The sequence below is a fragment of the Amblyraja radiata genome, chromosome 9, assembly GCF_010909765.2.
Source record: "Amblyraja radiata isolate CabotCenter1 chromosome 9, sAmbRad1.1.pri, whole genome shotgun sequence".
In the NCBI taxonomy this organism is placed as follows: domain Eukaryota; kingdom Metazoa; phylum Chordata; class Chondrichthyes; order Rajiformes; family Rajidae; genus Amblyraja; species Amblyraja radiata.
This window is the reverse complement of record NC_045964.1, coordinates 53921987-53941891: the sequence shown is the minus strand read 5'-3', so window position 1 is coordinate 53941891 and position 19905 is coordinate 53921987. Positions and strand designations below refer to the sequence as shown.

The 19905-nt window shown below is 48.4% G+C and overlaps 2 protein-coding genes across 6 annotated transcripts in view; one reads left to right on the top strand and one right to left on the bottom strand.

Moving 5' to 3' along the window:
- tmem63c (transmembrane protein 63C) overlaps positions 1–19905 on the top strand; it is an 88887-nt gene that overhangs the window by 13819 nt on the left and 55163 nt on the right. Inside the window, exons 1-2 of one of the 4 annotated variants that reach the window (XM_033027446.1) lie at positions 10408–10457; positions 17562–17564. The exons of 1 other annotated variant lie outside the window; for it this stretch is intronic. The gene's annotated coding sequence lies outside the window, so the exon portion shown is untranslated. Of the gene's footprint in view, positions 1–9400; positions 9558–10407; positions 10458–17561; positions 17565–19905 lie in introns of those variants that run through there. 2 more of the 4 variants (XM_033027445.1, XM_033027448.1) reach the window with 2 other exon arrangements.
- zdhhc22 (zinc finger DHHC-type palmitoyltransferase 22) lies at positions 910–5854 on the bottom strand. Of its 2 annotated transcripts, XM_033027461.1 has the most exons (3): positions 5413–5854; positions 1994–2802; positions 910–1751 (listed from the first exon to the last, which is right to left on the bottom strand). In XM_033027461.1, exon 2 carries the CDS (start codon positions 2784–2786, stop codon positions 2007–2009), a length of 780 nt encoding a protein of 259 aa, XP_032883352.1. In that variant the 5' UTR covers positions 2787–2802; positions 5413–5854; the 3' UTR covers positions 910–1751; positions 1994–2006. The 2 variants fall into 2 exon arrangements, with proteins under 2 accessions (XP_032883352.1, XP_032883351.1); XM_033027460.1 differs by lacking the exon at positions 910–1751 and having other exon boundaries at positions 1877–2802; positions 5413–5851.

The window sequence follows — 19905 nt, the reverse complement described above, 5'->3', positions numbered from 1 at the left end:
GCCTTCATCCGCCTTCCCAGCTGTTGTGACGCTCCACTAAGGTCAGCCATCGTCCTCCGCCTGTTCCACCGTTGAGGTCTTGGTTGGATTGCTCTTGGTCAGAGACCTCCCCCTCGACCTTACCGCCATGGGTGGCCCTACATAGCTCCAGACAGCATCGCTCTCAGGATCTCAGGACCACACAAGCTTCTCCACCACGACAAGGTAACAATCCAACCCCACCCCCTAACCTCTACTCAATACTTAGTCTGTGTGTTACTGACTCCTCACAGTGAAATAGTTGCTGCCTCACAGCGCCAAAGTTCCGGGTTCGATCCTGACTACGGGTGTTATCTGTATGGAGTTATCCCCGTGACCTGCATGGGTTTTCTCCAGGATCTCCGGTTTCCTCCCACACTCCAAAGACGTACAGGTTTGCAGGTTAATTGGCTTCAGTAAAATTGTAAATTGTCCCTAGTGTGTGTAGGATAATATTAGTGTGCGGGGATCGCTGGGCGACGCGGACTCGGTGGGCCGAATGGGACTTGTTTCCACGCTGTATCTCTAAACTACAGCACAGTGGCTGCGGTTCACTGCATCAGTAACTCAACGGACTGGACGTCCGGGGGTGAAGAAAGGGCTGTAAAGGACAGAGGCAGAGAGGGGTAGGGAGAGGGGGGGCAGTTACACGCTGGGGTGGGCTCGGGTGCGGTGAGGGGGGGGGGGGGTGAGGGGCAGAGAGGGGGGAGCAGTTACACGCTGGGGTGGGCTCGGGACTACTGGGCAGTTGCTGGAGTCTGCAGATTGTAGAATGAGACTACGATTGTTAAAACGACCACTTTATCCAGTGCCTGCATCATCAGCCCAATTCCCCCCCCCCACAATCCAATCCAACCCTCAGCGTCGCCCCAACCCCCCCCCCCCCCCCCCCCTCACCTGCAGTGAAAGCAGTGCCACGGGACACCTGTATCCATATGGGCCAATCTGGCCCCGCACAGTGTGGCCCCACTGGGCACCGTGTGACCCCACTGGATACAGTGTGACCCCACTGGACACCGTGTGACCCCACTGGACACAGTGTGACCCCACTGGGCCCAGTGTGACCTCACCCTATACAGTGTGACCCCACCCTATACAGTGTGACCCCACTGAATACAGTGTGACCCCACTGAATACAGTGTGACCCCACTGAATACAGTGTGACCCCACTGGGCACAGTGTGACCCCACTGAATACAGTGTGACCCCACCCTAGACACTGACCCCACTGGATAGGTTGACCCCACTGGGCACAGTGTGACCCCACTGGGCACAGTGCGATCCCGCCAGCACAGGCTGTTCCTTAAGCCTACAGTTAGCGGGTGAGTGGACAGCTGACCAACAGCCTCAAGTGGTCTGACTCCATGCCAGCCCCACCACCAATCCCCTGCGTGTGGCCCTGCACTGAGGGTGCAGGCTCTGGGGTCCCACAAACCTAGACGGGCCGAATGTCCAAACACTGCGGACACAATGCAGGAGGGAGATCACGGACAAGGACAGCGTGTCCAGGGAGAGAACTCTCCCGTGCACAGTCCCGTCACTACACCTGGTGGTCTGGCTGCTGTGTGAACGTCCAGGTCACGGCTAAATAATTGCAGGAGAATCCCAGCTTCACCTGGGAAGTGGGGAATGCCGGGAATTCTGTACAATGGGTTTGGGACATGGGGAGAATGTCGGGAAATTGCCTCTGGGAAGTGGGGAATGCCGGGACAGGGTTTGGGAAGTGGGGAATGCCTGGACAAGGTTTGTGAAGTGGGGAATGCTGGGACAAGGTTTGGGAAGTGGGGAATGCCGGGACATTGGTGTTGGGAAGTGGGGAATGCCGGGACATTGGTGTTGGGAAGTGGGGAATGCCGGGACATTGGCGTTGGGAAGTGGGGAATGCTGGGACATTGGCGTTGGGAAGTGGGGAATGCCGGGACATTGGCGTTGGGAAGTGGGGAATGCCAGGACAGGGTTTGGGAAGTATGGAATGCCGGGACTGTGGGTCTATTTGTCCTTTGGATCGACGTGTACAGTGGGGACGGGGAAGAAGAAGCCGAGAAGCCAGCGCTTGCCGAAGACGTCTTGGAGATTGACTCCCCACGGTGTGCAGCGGACTGGCGGCAGCCCCTTCTTCAGGTGGTACCAGGTACGACCCCGCGCCACCAGGAGGATCTGCTGGCAGCAGAAGCCGGCACAGGTGAGTCCGATGCCCAGCCAGATGTAGAGCATGAGCACCAGAAACAGCTGGAAGGAAGGGATCTGACTGAAGAAGAAATGGACAAAGGAGAGGGGGAGGAGGGTGAGGAAGGTGAGCGGGTTTTCGAAGGACAGGTGGTACTCAGTGCTGAGGTAAGCTACTCCCACCACCAGAGAGTAGAGGCAGACGATGGAAGTCCACCATCCGAACATGAGGAAGTGGCGCATGTTCCTGTTGCCGATACAATTGCCGGTGAAGAAGCAATGGTGATCTCGCTTCAGGATCACCTTGCTGCACAACTTGCAGAAATGGCTGCCGACCTGCAGTATGTGGTGGCCATCAGCAGCGCTGGTGCTGCAGTGCAGGCTCTCTGGCGGGTACCACAGGATGAAGAAGTAGTTGCCCAGAACGTTGACGGAGACGTAGAGATAGAAGGTGAAGTGGAAGCCGGAGTGAGACCAGAGCTGGAGCACATCATCTGCAAAGATGGCGGGGATGAAGACGTAGCTCTGGAGGATGGTGGTGGTGATGCAGACGGCAAGGAAGTAAGAAGGAGCAACAGTGTTCAGGATCCTCAGCTTCAGCATCCTGGACCATTCCTTCCTGCATACACAAACCCCCCCCCCCCGTTCATTAGCAACAGATTCACACAGGCTGCACCAAACACAGGTCACATAACAGTTGAGTTTAATGTCCCGTGTACCGAGGTACAGTGAAAAGCCTTTGTTGCGTGCTAACCTATCACCGGAAAGACAATACATGATTACTATCAAGCCATTCACAGTGTATGGATACATGAATAGGGAATAACGTTTAGTGCAAGATAAAGCCAGTAAAGTCCGATCAAGAATAATCTGAGAGTAATTTAGGACTGCTCTCTAGTTGTGGTAGGATGGTTCAGTTGCCTGGTAACAGCCGGGAAGAAACTGCCCCTGAATCTGGAGACGTGTGTTTTCATATTTCTGTACCTCTGTCTGCCTTGCACTTGTGGGTGGTGGTGGAAAGATGGGTGGAAACAGGGCCGCGATTGATATGAACGCTCTTTTCTTGAGCCCTCTGTACCCTTTGCCCGATGGGAGAGGGGAGGAGTGGCCAGGGTAAGACTCGCCACATCCATCTGCACAAGCTTTATCATTGAACCTGTCCCATGTAGCCACATTGAACCATACCCCTCTCAACCTTTCTCCCCATCTATTTGTCCGTGTCTTTTAAATGATATTGTATTTGCCGCAACGACCTCCTCTCACCCACTACCCTCTGTGTGGAAAAAGTTGCCCCGCAGGTTCCTATTAAACCTTTCCCTTCTCACAAACTTATGTCCTCTGGTTCTTGATTCCCCAAACCTGGGGAAAACATAGACAATAGGTGCAGGAGTAGGCCATTCGGCCCTTCGAGTCAGTATCGCCATTCAATATGATCTTGGCTGTTCATCCAAAATCAGTACCCCGTTCCTGCTTTTTCCCCATATTCCTTGATTCCCTTAGCCCTAAGAGCTAAATCTAACTCTGTGCTTTCACCCTATCTATTCCCCTCATGATTTTGTATCTAAGATCACCGGGCCTCAGTCTCCTGCACTCCAATGAGTAAAGTTCTAGCCTGCCTTTTCTCTCGCAAGCCCTTGAATCCTGGCAACATCCTCGGAAATCTCTGCATTTTCCAACACAATGGCCTCTTCCCTACAGCAGGGTCATTCAAAACTCAACACAATACTCTGTGCATCCTCACCGACGAGCTATAGTAATATGCCCCAACTTGTCTACTCAATTCCCTGAAGTATGGGGGGCAGCAACACACAATGCTGACCATCTCTCTTCAAACCATCTTTCCAAAAGCATGTGTATCTTAATCCTCTCCAGTCGCCCGGCGTGGCTTTGAGTGGTCGCGGACTTGCTAGCGCCCGCCGGGGGCTTTGACCTCGACTTCGGGAGAGGAATGGAGAGCAGGGGAGAGACAAGTCTTTGCCTTCCATCACAGTGAGGAGGAGACTCACTGTGATGGATGTTTATGTGAATTGAATTGTGTTGGTGTGTGTCTTGGTTCTTTTTATATGGCTGCAGAAACCAAATTTCGTTTGAACCTCATGTGAGGTTCAAATGACAAATAAAAGGTATTGTATATTGTATTGTTGTAACATTCCTACCACAGATGTTAAACTTGTTCTGGTTTCCAGTTTTTTCTTTGCAGCCCTTCTTAAAGGCACATTAGCCACCCTCATGTAATCTGGCACCTCGCCCGTGACTAATGTTGTTGTAAACATCCCTTCTCCGAGTTAAATTCCACTTGCCATTCCTTGGATGACTTCCCAGATCCTTTTGATTGCCTCCTCATGTTCAGAGTGGCTTCCATCAACCAGACTTTCTGTTTAACGCCATAAACAATAGGTGCAGGAGTAGGTCATTCGGCCCTTCAAGCCAGCATACATGTCCCCAATCTCATTCTCCGGAAGGCCAACAATTGCAAGGACATCTCTCTTACATTTACTTTAAACAGACAATATTTCTTTATGGTTTATTTGCTGTCTATTATCGATGGCTTTGTGCGGGGGGAGTGGATATGCATCAGGTACAGCCACATGATTCATGTTCAGCACAGACACTGTGGGCCGAAGGGCCTGTTCCTGCGCTGTTCTGCATTTGTGGCCAGGCCTGGAAGGTTTGAATGTGTCTGTATGTACTTTGCTCCTCTCTGTCCCTCCCTCTCTACCCCCTTATTTCTCACTGTGTCTCCGCGGGTGTCCGTTTCTCCATTGTCCGTGGCCCTTTATGTCCTCCTTGTCTGCCCGTCTCTTTCTCCCATCCCCCTCTCTTCCTGTCAGTTTCTGCTCTCTCTGTCCTTTCTCCCTGTTTGCCTCTCTCTCTCTAAAAAAAATAATATATATATACATATATATATGCATGTTCTTATTTCTCTGCCCTGTTTCTCCCTGTGTGTTTATCACTGCACTTCCCTTCGTCTGTCTTCCTTTGTTTCCATCTCTCTCTCTCTCCCCACCTCTGTTTTCTCCCCTCGCTGTATGTGCGGTGTGGCCCTCTCTGTCTCTCCTCCACATTCTCTCAGAGTCTGTCTCTCTCTCCAACTCTCTGTCTCTGGCCCATGCTGTTTCTCTCTCCCTCTCTTTGTCTGTCTCTGGCCCTCTCTGTCTCTTCCTCTGTCTGTGTCTCTCTCCCTTGTGCCATGGTCAGTGCAGATGTGGAGGGTTTATTTGATCAGTACCTGGTTGAGCAGTGTCCGGAGGTGCCGTCTGCTTGCCGATGCTGCAGCTCTATAGTGCACTGTTGTTGCTGCTGCTGCTCTCACCGACTGCACTGCTGTTGCTGTTGCTGCTGCTCCCACCGACTGCACTGCTGCTGCTGCTGCTCTGACCGACTGCAGCTCCACAGCCCCTGGCCTCGCTCTGAGAAAACAACCAGTCGCATCCCCATTCCTCTCCACCCCCAACCTCCGCTCCAGCCTAGCAGCTGACATCACAGCACACAGCAGGGAAAGCCATTCGGCCCATCACAGCTGTGCTGGCCCTCACACCGCCCCCATTCCCTGGACATTCTGCATTGATGCTGACTGCCTGTGTACATCCCCTCACTTCTTTGTCTTGCTGACTGAGGGGAGAAGTTATTGCCTTGATACCGTTACTAAATTCTCCATCTCCTTCCTGTGTTTGACTCGTCGTTGAGACATGGCCACTACAATGGTGTAATCTGTAAACTTGTACATGAAGTTAGAGCCAGGGTTTGGCCACAGGGAGTATTGTAGGGTCCTGAGAACAAACGCATCCGTATGTTGAGAAATATTGTGAAGATGTTTTGTCAGCTGTTTTGTTGTTTGTGTGTCTGGAAGTCAAGGATCCGGCAGCAGAGTCCAGAGCTGACTCCAGGGTCCAAGTGTCCTGGCATAGGTCCCATCAGACACAAATAGCTGGAGTAACTCAGCGGGACAGGCAGCATCTCTGCAGAAAAGGAATGGGTGACGTTTCTGGTCGAGACCCTTCTTCAGACTGAGAGTCAGGAGAGAAGGAGTATAGCAATATGGAAGGGAAATGAAAACGACAGATCAAAGCAGACAATGATAAGGAAATATAGAATGGTCCATTGTTAACTGAAGGGAAGGTGACAAGGTGGTGTACAACCAGTAACGTCACCCATTCCTTCACTCCAGAAATGCTGCCTGGCCCGCTGAGTTACTCCAGCATTTTGTGTCTATCTTCAGTGTAAACCAGCATCTACAGTTCCTTCCTACACAGAGGTTCCATCAGGGTTTATCCACACCAATGAGTTCCAATATTCCAAGCATCTCCATCCTGGTACAGATGTGCCCCAGAATATCAGTGTACCTTCCTTTCAGCCTCCACATCTCTCTTCCCAGTGAGGATCGAAGATCCTCACATATCCCTCTGATCCCACACTTACAGAAGGCCTCTGATCCCACACTTACAGAAGGCCTCTGATCCCACACTTACAGAAGGCCTCTGGTCCCACATTTACAGAAGGCCTCTGGTCCCTGAGGTGTCTGTTCTGTCCTCAAACACCCTCTTGCTTCAAACATAAAAGGCTTTGGGATTCACCCTAATCCCACGTCACCGTCACTTCATGCTCCCTTTTTGCACCAAATTTCTGTGGGACAGGATTAGAGTAAGTCATGGACTAATCAGAGATAGCCAGCATGGCTTGACAAGGGCAGGTCCTGCCTCACCAATCTGATGACATTGTTTGTATTGACGAGGGCAATCCCAGCTGATGTTGTCGACATGGACTTCAGGAAAGCTTCAATCGCCGACCCACATGGAGACTTGCTGCAAAGGTTAGGGTTCACAGGGTCCCTAATGCATGGTTGCAAACGTCAGGGTTCACTGGAGCCCTAATGCATGGTTGGAAAGGTTAGGGTTCACAGGGTTCAGGGCAAGTTGGCAAAGTACAACCACATTGGCATGGGTGATGGAAGAAGGGTCTCGACCTGAAACGTCACCCATTCCTTCTCTCTAGAGATGCTGCCTGTCCCGCTGAGTTACTCCAGCATTTAGTGTCTATCGTGGGTGGTGGCCAGTTGTTTTTGTGAATGGATGCCCGTGGGGTATGGTGTCCCACAGGGATCCATGCAGGACCTTTGCTGTGATGGACGTGGATGACTTGGTGGCATGATTAGTATCACAGATGGCAGAGAGAGCGATGAGGTTGTTGATAGTGTGAACGATAGTCAGGCTACAGAGATATTGATGTGTTGGTGAAATATGCTGAGAAATGGCACTGTAGATGGAGTTTAATCCAACCAAATGTGAGGTGATGCCTTTTGAGAGCACTCATGATGCTCGGACCATGACTGAGTATTGAGGAACGGAGGAACCTAAGAGTGTAGGTCCTAATATGCTTGAAAGTTGCAACACAGTTAAAATATAGTCTCTAAAGCAAGAGGCCGAGGTAGGGTTTTGATCCAAAATGTCGACCATTCCTTTTCCTTCATGCTTGCTGCTTAACTCACTATACCTCGGTACACGTGACAATTAACTGAACTGAACTGAGTTGCTCCAGCAGATTGTTTGTGGCGAAAGCAATTTGAGAATTAGACCAATTAATTAACATTGGGCAAAGGAGAAGTGGAAGACATCATTATTTTTGGTTCGTGTCCATGTTCGAAGGTTCAAAAACATTGCAAGTTAACTGATGCAGGAAGGGCGAACAATCTGAATCACTGGAGAATGTACAAGGTACAATAATGGAACTTAAGGCAGGGGGCCCCCTCCTGGGTCATCCACGAACTGCCTGAGAGAGAGCAGATATGATCAAAACTCCTGAGAGAGAGATCACACACGTTTACAAAATGCAGATATAATGGTCACGATCTGAGGGATCAGAGAGCAGGAGACTGTGAACCGGTCAGAGAGCTATAGTCTATGAACCGGTCAGAGAGCAGGAGATATAAACCGGTTAGCTGAGCATCAGAGACAGCGGACAAGACAGTCCAGCAGAGTCAACATGGCTTCATGAACGGCAAGATAGACAAGAATGACCCCAGGAATGACCATTTACAAGAACGATCCCAGGAATGACTGGGTTAACATATGATGAGCGATTGTCTGCACTGGGCCTGTACTCGCTGGAATTTGGAAGAATGAGGGGGGACCTCATTGAAACGTACAGAATAGTGAAAGGCTTGGATGTGGAGAGAATGTTTCCACTAGTGGGAGAGTCTAGGACCAGAGGTCATAGCCTCAGAATTAAAGGAAGTACTTTTAGGAAGGAGATGAAGAAACATTTATTTAGTCAGAGGGTGGTGAATCTGTGGAATTCTTTGCCACAGAAGGCTGTGGAGGCTGTCACTGGATATTTTTAAGACAGATAGATTAGTTGGGTTGCAGAGGTTATGGGGAGCAGACAGGAGAAAGAGGTGAGGAGGGAGAGATAGATCAGCCATGATTGAATGGCAGAGTAGACGATGGGCCGAATGGCCTAATTCTACTCCTATCACTTATGACCTTATGGACACAAAATACTGGAGTAAGCAGGACAGACACCATTGCTAGAGAGAAGGAATGGGCAACATTTTGGGCTGACCCTTCTTCAGACTGAGTCAGGGGTGAGGGAAACCAGAGATATGGATGGGTAAGGTGTGAAAACAACAGATCAAAGCAGATGATGCTCAAGGAAATGTAGAATGGTTTATTGTTGGCTGAGGGGAAGGTGACAAGGAGGCTGTCTGAGACTCGAGAGAGAGACTAGCCATGGTGGAACCTGGAGCAACCATACACCACTGGAGGAACTGCCGGTCACTGGTGACAAGCGGCTTGTTCCCGTTCCACTCCACATGGTGTGGAGCCGGACTACACCTGGTGTGGAACCGGACTCCATCTGGTGAGAAACCGAACACCTGGTGTAGAACCGGACTCCACCTGGTGTGTCGGGGATTCCACCTGATGTGGAACCAGACTCCATCTGGTGAGAAACCGGACATAATCTGGTGTGGAACCAGACTACACCTGGTGAGAAACCGGACTCCATCTGGTGTGAAGGAACTGCAGATGCTGGTTTACAAAACAAAGACACAAAGTGCTGGAGTTTCTCAGCAGATCAGGCAGCATCTCCATACGGATGTGTCTGTCCTGGGCCTCCTCCATTGCCAGTGTGAAACCACTTCCCTCCTGCTCTTCACCTTTCACCCCTCCAGCCTCCGCATCCAACACATCCCTCTCCGATATCCCGTCACCTTCACCTTGATCCCACAACAAACCACATCTTGCCATCTCCACCTCATCTGCAGAGACCTCCCTCCGTAACTGTGTAAACCTGGATCCCCACAGTTCATCACTGCAGCACGGTGACTGACGTTACAGATGGAGGCGGTGGAGGGCTCCATGAGGGGCAGATGCTGAGGTAGGTGAGGGCAATGTTGGATGGTACAAACCTGACCAACATCATCACTCCCGCCCCTCGCCCCACACCCCTGGGCCCACGGTCCCCTCCCCCCTCACAACACACTCCCCACCCCCTCACCCCCCCTGGGCCCACGGTCCCCTCCCCCCTCACAACCCACTCCCCCCCCCCACCCCCCCCCCCCCCCTGGGCCCACGGTCCCCTCCCCCCTCACAACACACTCCCCACCACCCCTCCCCCCCCCCCCCCCCCCCTGGGCCCACAGACCCCTCCCCCTCACAACACACTCCCCCCCCCCGGGCCCCTCCCCCCTCACAACACACTCCCCCCCCCCCCTCACCCCCCCCCCCCCCTGGCCCAGGGTCCCCTCCCCCCTCACAACACACTCCCAACCCCCTCACCCCCCCCCCCCCCTGGGCCCACAGTCCCCTCCCCCCTCACACACACTCCCCCCCCCCCCGGCCCCTCCCCCCTCACAACACACTCCCCACCCCCTCACCCCCCCCCCCCCTGGGCCCACGGTCCCCTCGTTCCCCACCCCCCCCCTGGAACAGGAAAGACTGCAGTCAGTCAGTCAATGTGCTGGGCTGGGACAAGAAGTACAGTCAATGCTCAGAATCATCCACCATGCAAGGAGCAGAATTAGGCCATTCGGCCCATCGGTCCTGTACACCCATTGCTGCCCCTCCCCCACCCCGGACAACTCCGCGCCCCCCTCCTTTCCGCCGGCGCTCGGGTGTTTCCGGCGGCGCCCGGGTGTTTCCGGCGGCGCTCGGGTGTTTCCGGCGGCGCTCGGGTGTTTCCGGCGGCGCTCGGGTGTTTCCGGCGGCGCTCGGGTGTTTCCGGCGGCGCCCGGGCCGGTGCTGATGCTGCGGCGCTGAAGCGGATGCGGCGGCGGCGGTGAGTGAATGAGGAGAGGCCGCGGCGGCCCGGGGACAGGGACAGCGGGCGGGCGGGTAATGACACGCAGACAGATGACGGGGGGAGAAGGTGTGAGGTGATGGAGAGTTGAGGAAGATGTCTGGAGCAGCCGTGGACGTCAGTTCCCATCACTGACTTTAGAGCCGGCCGGCAGCTCCTGCCCAACCTCCAGGCTCCACTCCCCCATCTCCACTCTCCTCTCCCCCATCTCCCCTCTCCCCCACCATCTCCCCTCTCCCCCACTCCTCCCCCATCTCCACTCTCTTCTCCCCTCTCCCCCACCATCTCCCCTCTCCCCCACTCCTCCCCCATCTCCCCTCTCCCCCACCATCTCCCCTCTCCCACACTCCTCCCCCATCTACCCTCCCCCCTCTCCTCCTCTCCCCTTCCCTATCTCCCCCCTTCCCCACTCACCCACTAGTCCACTGGCCCGCATCATTAGCCACCTCTTCTATTAGTCCACTGACCTCCATTTCCATCACGTCCACTGGATGGAAGTTTTCATTCTTCTCAACTCCTATCTTATCTGTCTACTTAATGTCTCTCCTTACATTTTCTGCCAAAGTGCATCATTTCACACTGCTCTATATTAAACTTAATTTGCTAAATGTCTATACTTAGCCAATGTATCTCTGTTTTTTAATAGGCTGCTATTTTGTTCCTCAATGATCACCTTTCTAAGATTTGTGATATTTGCTAATTTTGAAATGTTGATGCCTGAGTCATTACTGAGACAAGCAGCTCCCACCGCCGATCCTAGGAACAGCTCTGTTTCCCATCCTCAGTGTGAAAACAGCTGCCTAGTGCCTTCTGCCTCCAAGCCAATTTCCTGTGCTGCCACCGACTCATTTTATGAAGCTCAGTCTTTTCAGCAGCTTTTTCCGTGAGACTTTATATCTTCCTGGTAAAATCCACGTAGATGGCACCTACCTCACCACCTTCATTACCCTTGTCCGTTTTCTCACCAAAAAGGCAGAGACTGTACCAAAAAGAGAGGAGAGTGGAAGGCAAGGGTGAATGGGCAATAAGGTGAGAAAGATGGGGGGGAAGTGGGTATTCAAGAGGGCAGCTTTGTGGGAAAGAGTGATCGACACTGGGTTGGGAGACAGAGGATGAAGGAAAGACAGGGGAATTTGGGAGGGAATGCAAAGGCACAGTGGCATCAGGTGTGAAAGGAAGAATCACCAAGAGAGAGCAGTCACGAAAGGTTGAGAGAGTTGGCAGTGGGTATGTTGGAGGTTTCAGCAGGTGGGCCATGGGTGGGGGGGGGGGGGGTGTTGAGAGAGTGAGTGACCCATGGAGAGTGTTGGGGCCAGCTATGGCCAGGCAGAGGCAGTGGGAATGTGGGAGAGAGAGAGAGAGTGACTATGTGAGATATAGAGAATGTGAGACAATGGTAGACAAGGGCAAGATTGTGATGTGAGAATGAGGTGAATGATTGTGCCGGTGATGTGATGCGCGCTGGGCTGTGAGCTCACGCTGATTAGAGATGGCAGCTGCTTTCTGTCCAGGCCAGTAACCAATCGCACTTTTCCCCATTGTGATGCGTGGAACTGCCGTGTGAATGAAGTTTGAACTTGTGGTGACGAGGTGAATAGATCAGGTATAGTGTAAACGCACATCCATGTTGTGCACCGCGGGAGAGTGTTTAGCTCCGTCAATTATCCTTTATTCCATGAGGTGGGGTTAGTTTGGCCTGGCATCTTGCCAGTGCAGACATGGTGGGCTGAAGGGCCTCTTCCTGTGCTGTTCTTTGTTCAATGGTTGTGATCTGATTCCATTAACCCACCCTTCCTCCATCGCCATTAGTAACTGTGGCTGAAAAACTCTCCCAAACTCAAGCTTAAAACATTACCTTCCCACATCGTGTCAATAACCTTTTGTGGAAGTGACTTTGACAAATCTAGTCTTCTTAACCCTGAGAGATGCTTTCTGACTTCATACCAAACAACTTAATTTTTTGAAGATAGATACAAGATGCTGGAGCAACTCAGCGGGCCAGGCAGCATCTCTGGAGAGAAGTTTCTAGAGTTACTGCCTGACTCATTAAGTAACTCCAGTTTTTTGTGTCTAGTTTTGGTATAAGCCAGCATCTGCAGTTCCTTTTTATTACATAATTTCTTGGCCACGTTGGACTTTGCAACTTTTGGAAGCAGTTTCTTTCTATTCATTGTGTAGGAAGGAACGGCAGATGTTGGTTTAAACTGAAGATAGACACAAATAGCAGGCCAGGCAGCATCTCTGGAGAGAAGGAATAGCAACAATGTTACAAAATTTTGAGATTTTAAAAATCAAGTCTGCAATTTATCCCATCAGATAAAGCATAAAAAGAAGTTTAATTTGACACCTAATTCACTTTCATATCTTCAGTATTAAAAAAGTTATGGCCATTTTCGTACTCGGAAATTAGCATCTTGTTCCCTATTGATTTTCCATTGACAACACAAAAACTGTGATCAAGGACAGTGAAATGGCCATAACTTTTATTAAAAATTAAGAGAACTGAAATAAATTTTCAGTTATTATAGATTGAAGCATTCTGAAACAAATATTAAACAATCTTACTTGGATGACTTGAAATTAAAGCATATAATTAGTTAGTTACCCAATTGTAGCTAATTCCAAAATTCAATTACTAGATCTAAACATCTATCCATTTCTTAAAGAAAGATTAACATTTTTAAATAGCCTAAGTGTCCAAAGAACATTCACACAATAATTCACAATAAAACATGATTTTTAAATCTCATTGACATTAATTTATAGGCCAAATGGAAGGGATTTAGTGTTCAATTGCTGTAAATTAATGGCCATTTAAATCAGCTTGCGAGTAGGATTCTGTGGAACACGCTGGTTTAGAACGCTGCCATTGCGGTGAATTAGAAGCCTATATGGCATGAAAAACGGTGCGGGATTGAATGGGGCCCCCAAGTCAGCTACTCGCAACATAACATTTTGTATAAAGGGATCTTAAGAAGCCCTTTTTAATGTAAAAATAAACAACCTACCTTGCATTGTCCCCTACATGAGATCCGTCCCGTTGTCGGGGTTCGTGGCTTTAGAGGATGATTTTTAATCTACTCTAACAATTAAATAATCCAATTTAGTTTAAAAATACCTGCAGCAAACGAATTTCGCAGTGATTTTTCGTCAGCAACTAAGTAGGCTGAACAACATCGATTTCAACAGCCTAGAGAAAATCGTGTTTTAAACCCGCCCCCCTCTCAAAGGCGCCAAAGTCGCGCACACGGGCAGCGGCAGAACTGCAGCGCCGCTGAAGGTAAGTTTTGCAGTTTCTTTCTATTCATTGTGTAGGAAGGAACTGCAGATGTTGGTTTAAACTGAAGATAGACACAAATAGCTGGACAGGCAGCATCTCTGGAGAGAAGGAATAGGCGACGTTTCAGGTCGAAACCTTTCTATTCATTGTTTGATCACCTCAACATCTCAAACCCTTCAACAAAAATGACCTTGGACCTGCTCTGTTTCAGGGGCACTAGTTTGTGCCTTCTCACTTTGTAATTGAATCCAACTCTCCCAGTTATGAGGAGGAGCGTCAGACAGGAAACATCATCTGTTTCTCTTTCCACAGATGATGCCAGGTTGCTGAATCTCTGTTTTCACTTCCTGAAGTGGTTTTCAGATCTAGCTTTGCCTTTTTTGTTTAGGGTTATTGTTGTCACGTTTACCAAGGTATAGTTTTGCATGCTATCCCAACAGCATAAATACAATCAAGTCAAAGTTTGTCCAGGTGTTGGGATGTCCTACAGTTACAGTATACAGCACACACACAGGCCCACCATGTCAATCTGACCTTTGCAACCCATCTCCACCACTTGCCTGGTACTGGACCATATCCTTCTCTGCCTTGTATAGGAAGGAACTGCAGATGCTGGTTTAAAGCCGAAGATAGGCACAAAATGCTGGAGTAACTCAGCGGGATAGGCAGCATCTCGAGAGAAGGAATGGGTAATGTTTCGGGTCGAGACCCTTCGTCAGACTGAGAGTCAGGGGAGGGGGAGTTCCAGAGATAGGGAAGTGTCGGGTGTGAGACATCAAAGGGGATGGAGATCAAGGAAAATGTAGAATAGGTCATTGTTAGCTGGGAGAAGGTGACAACAAAGCAAACAGATAAAATGTAATCAGGGACAGTCAGACTGGTCGGAAAACTGGGAAGGGGGAGAGATGGAGAGAGAGGGAAAGCAAGGGCTACTTGATGTGAGAGAAGTCAATGTTCATACCGTTGAGGTGTAAGCTGCCCAAGCGAAATTTGAGGTGCTGTTCGGCCAATTTGCGCTGTGCCTCACTCTGACAATGGAGGAGGCCCAGGACAGGAAGGTCAGTGTGGGAATGGGAGGGGGAGTTAAAGTGCTGAGCAACCGGGAGATCAGGTAGGTTTAGGCAGATTGAGCGGGGGTGTCCAGCGAAACGATCGCCGAGCCTGAGCTTGGTCTCACCGATATACAGGAGTCCACGCCAGGGCTGTGGAGTCGATACCCAAAACACCCGATTCCGACCCTGACTCCTTGATTTCTTGTGCATCCGACTCCGACCCCTAGGTATAATAATAATTGTAAATCTGCTGTGATGACACTACACAATAATTGTAAATCTGCTGTGATGACACTACACAATATGGCATTTCATAAGAACCACATGAATCATCAGGCTACCTTTTATACCCATGTCCTTAAAGTTTTGAGTTTAATGGTTGTAGCTGTGCTATTGTGGCTTTTTTAAATTGTTTATTAGTTAGATAGAACTCTTAAAGATAGCGGAGTCAGGGGATATGGGGAGAAGGCAGGAATGGGGTACTGATTAGGGATGATCAGCCATGATCACATTGAATGGCGGTGCTGGCTTGAAGGGTCAAATAGCCTACTCCTGCACCTATTGTCTATTGTCTATTCTTGAAAAAAACCCATAATTCATTATGCTAAAAGAAAAAAAAAATTACATATAGGACTATGGCAAAATTAAAATTCCATTGAATTATATAAAAGTTATAAAAGCATTACTCCAAAATGTATTAAACTAAGGCCACAGGTATGAGCTAAATGGCTAAATTATGACCAAAAAAATTCTCAAGTGCAATAGAAATTAAAAGTAAATGCATAGGTAGTTAAGTTTGCTACAAAAATACACACCTAAAATTTATTAATAACTTGTCCTTATGCCCCTGTCCCACTTAGGAAACCTGAACGGAAACCCCTGGAGACTTTGTGCCCCACCCAAGGTTACCGGAGATTTTTGTCAGTCTCCCTACCTGCTTCCACTACCTGCAACCTCCGGCAACCATCTGCAACCTCCAGGAACCGCAAGGAAACCTTGGGTGGGGCGCAAAGTCTCTAGAGGTTTCCGTTCAGGTTTCCTAAGTGGGACAGGGGCATTAGGAACAGAATTGCTTCTGCCAGATCCTCTTTCATTGAAGCCCTTAATTCTGATTCAATTATTTTCAGTGCAGAGAACAGTCTGTCCACACTGGCCTGAGTGGGTGGTATGGCTGTTACTATCATAGCTGCAAACGTAACTATTTCTGGATAAGCAGGGATGATTTATTGTATTGTAAGTTTAGATGAGCGATCATATTTCTCTACTGATTTTAAACCACCAAGAAAATCTTGCTTAAATTCCATTTGTTTAAGGCCAAAAGGCTGCCTTTGCACGTTTCAACGGGAACGCTTTGCTCTCAGCCTTGGTGTCCTTCACTCCTAATGTCTGAGTTACTATTTTATTGTTTTCATCAACAAATCTAGCATTGATGGCAAAATAGTGAACTCTGTGACGAGTGGTGGCATCCTTTTTAATCAACACGAACCGCTCCTTAAGAGTTTTTCCAAGCTTTTCCTTTTCATTCTTGGCTTCTTCAAGCGTAAGTTTTCTGATACTCTCCCTTGCCAGAGATCTTAGCCATTTCTCCATTTAGACCTAGAGAGGTTGGTTGAGAAAATAAAGTTAAGGTTACACCATTTCTTACAACAATTTCGATAAGATGTTTCTTAAACATTTGTGTGGTCAGTGTTACAGTTACCTTGTCTGACGTAATGAACCTTGTAAGTGATGCTTGTCTGGGTTGTTCCTTGGGAGATTTGGATTTTGCTGACTTTATTGTGGTTGTAAGATTTTTATTGATACTTGTATCTTTCTCATTTACAATTTCTAAAATCTTAGGGTGGAAACGTTGCAAATGTCTTTTCAAATTTGAACCTCTTGTTGGGGCATTTTTATCAGTCTGTGTTTTGTTTCACACAATCTTTCACCATCATCATCTTCTACCATAGACGGACACGCAGACTGCTTTTCATCGGTAGTTGTTGTAAAATATTCACAAACAGCAGGTCTGCTTGGAGTTTTCTTTGCCATTGAGAAAGGGGCTTTAGTTTTCAAACTTGCAAACTTGGGAAATTTTGAATTCGCTCAATTTCTTTTCCTGAAAAAGAAAAGAATGAATGACATTAATAATAATAATAATAATGGATGGGATTTATATAGCGCCTTTCTAATACTCAAGGCGCTTTACATCGCATTATTCATTCACTCCTCAGTCACACTCGGTGTTGGTAAGCTACTTCTGTAGCCACAGCTGCCCTGGGGCAGACTGACGGAAGTGTGGCTGCCAATCTGCGCCTACGGCCCCTCCGACCACCACCAATCACTCACACACATTCACACACAGGCAAAGGTGGGTGAAGTGTCTTGCCCAAGGACACAACGACAGTATGCACTCCAAGCAGGATTCGAACCGGCTACCTTCCGGTTGCCAGCCGAACACTTAGCCTATTGTGCCATCTGTCGTCCCGATTAATGAATGAATAGTGGCTGAAATGGAATTATTAACATCTTTTATATATCACAAAATACGGGGTTAAAGTACAGTGAATACCAGCGGGAAAACTGACATTCTTTACTTACCTTTACTAACTCACTTTAATAGTCTCTATTCATTGGTAATAATTCAATAATTTGAGGAAACTTGTTTGAAGGAATTAGGAGGGTCAAGGGGATGCAGCACCCCCCCCCCCCCCACGGTTAGTCTAGGTTAGGTTAAAGGGGGGGAAGGGAATGGGATGCAGCCCCCATTAGGCGGTGTTTACTATACTTTTACCTAAATGAGCCCTAACCTTTTATTCCCTTCATCACCCAACCCCTTCAAACGTTTGAAGCTGGAATATTGTTCAAGAATCCACTGAAAGTAGAAATGATGGTTTGTATTGATGAAAAATGACCAGATTCGTTGACACTTTGCCAAGACTAGTGTTTACTGCTGTTGAGAAGGAATTCATTATCACTGACGATTTATTTTGCATCAAATCATGAACATTCACGATCTGTATTCATTTATAATATATTTCCCCATAAATGAATGACTACATTTACCTTTTGAATTCAGAAACGATCCAGACATGTTCAGTCAGTAGCAGGCAGAGGGAATCAGCCGGTGATGGTGTTTGTTTACCTTTAGTTTCTTGTGGTGCTGCCACCGGGTGGCAGCACCAATGTCATTCCTCATTGTCTCGAGTGGAAATAAAGTGTATGTTTTAAAAATTGGATTTTTTTCGATTTACTTAGTCTCTGAAATATATGTTGAGGTCGGAGTTGGGACTTTGTTATCGACTCCACAGCCCTGGTCCACACCTGTGTAGGAAAGAACTGCAGATGCTGGTTTAAATCAAAGATAGACACAAAATGTTGGAATAACCCAGCGGGACAGGCAGCATCTCTGGAGGGAAGGAACGGGTGACGTTTTGGGTCGAGACCCTTCTTCAGACTCACCTGGAACCGTCTCTGCCCTTGCCCACTAAAGATCACGTGTAAATATCTTTTAAATCTAGTTTGTCACTTGTACCTAGGTACAGTTAGAAGCTTTTTTGTTGCATGCTATCCAGTGAGGGGAAAGACGACATGATTACAATCCATGTTGCAATCTGTTGTCATGCAGCTAGTGCTCCACACTGAGAAACTAAACACAGATTGTTCCGCTGCTTTAAGAAAGGTCTCCACCCGAAACGTCACCTATTCCTTTTCTCCAGAGATGCTGTATGACCCTCTGAATGACTCCAGCTTTTTGTGTCTGTCTTTGCTTTGCACAGCACCTCAATAAGGGCCACTCTGAGACTTCAATGTCTTGACACTTTAATAATCCATGCACTCCCACTTTTACTTTTCTGTTCCATTGAATCCTAAATGAAGCCCAAGGCACAACATTTCCTCTTCTGTCTAGGCATGCTACAGCCCAGCCCTCAAGGTTTGACACTGAATTTGTTTAAAAAAACCCACCCCATCCAGTTTTTGACATAGGCTAATTATGGCAAATACTCTGAGCTCAGATAAAGGGCCTTGACTTGAAACGTCACTTATCCATGTTCTCCACAGATGCTGCCTGACCCGCTGAGTTACTCCACCATTTGTGTCTTTCCTTAATGAACCAGCATAGTAGTCATGCCTACTATGTTCTGTTGTGCTGAAGCAAAGCAAGAATTTCATAGTCCTATCAGGGACACATGACAATAAACTCTCTTGAATTTGCAGTTCCTTGTTTATACAGTTCTCTGAAAGCTTGCTCCATATACTCTCCACACTCCACGTGCATAAAATGTCCCTCAGATTCTTATTACATTTCTCACAGGAAACCTATGCCCTGTTGTTCTTGATTCCCCCAAGAAAGACACAAATGCTGGAGTAACTCAGCGGGTCAGGCAGCATCTGTGGAGAACATGGATAGGTGACGTTTCACAGAGTGCTGGAGTAACTCAGTGGGTCAGGCAGCATCTGTGGGGAACATGGATAGGTGACATTTCACAGAGTGCTGGAGTAACTCAGTGGGTCAGGCAGGATCTGTGGAGAACATGGATAGGTATCGTTTCAGGTTGGGACTACATCACCCTTCTATGAACAAAAGGGCTTGTTATCCTGCTATCCAGGGTAAATAATGTACAAGGCATGGTTGTAATTTTCTGATTACACTAAAGTGTGGTACAGTAGGTAGCGAAAATAGTTATCAAAAATTACAGCAAAATCTTCATCTGTTGAGCATGTGAGCTGAGGAATGGTTAATGGAATTCAATGCAGATGTGTATATGGTGTTGCATTTTGGGAAGTCAAACCAGGGCAAGATCTTGACTGAATGGTAGGGCCCTGGGGAATATTGTGGAGCAGGGATCTAGGAGTGAACACATGGCCCTGGGGAATATTGTAGAGCAGGGATCTAGGAGTGCAGGTACACAGTTCCCTGAAAGTGGTGTCATTGGTAGATAGGGTGGTCAAGAAGGCTTTTGACACATTCATCGGTCAGGGGATTGAGTATAGAAGTTGGGATGTTATGTTACAGTTGTACTAAAAATTGATGAGACCACAGTTAGAGTATTGTGTTCAGTTTCAGTCACCCTGCTGTAGGAATAATGTTGTTAAGCTGGAAAGAGTGAAGAGA

Coding starts and splice junctions, on each gene's coding strand:
- zdhhc22 (XM_033027461.1), bottom strand. CDS start 2,786: ATGCTGAAGCTGAGGATCCTGAACACTGTTGCTCCTTCTTACTTCCTT.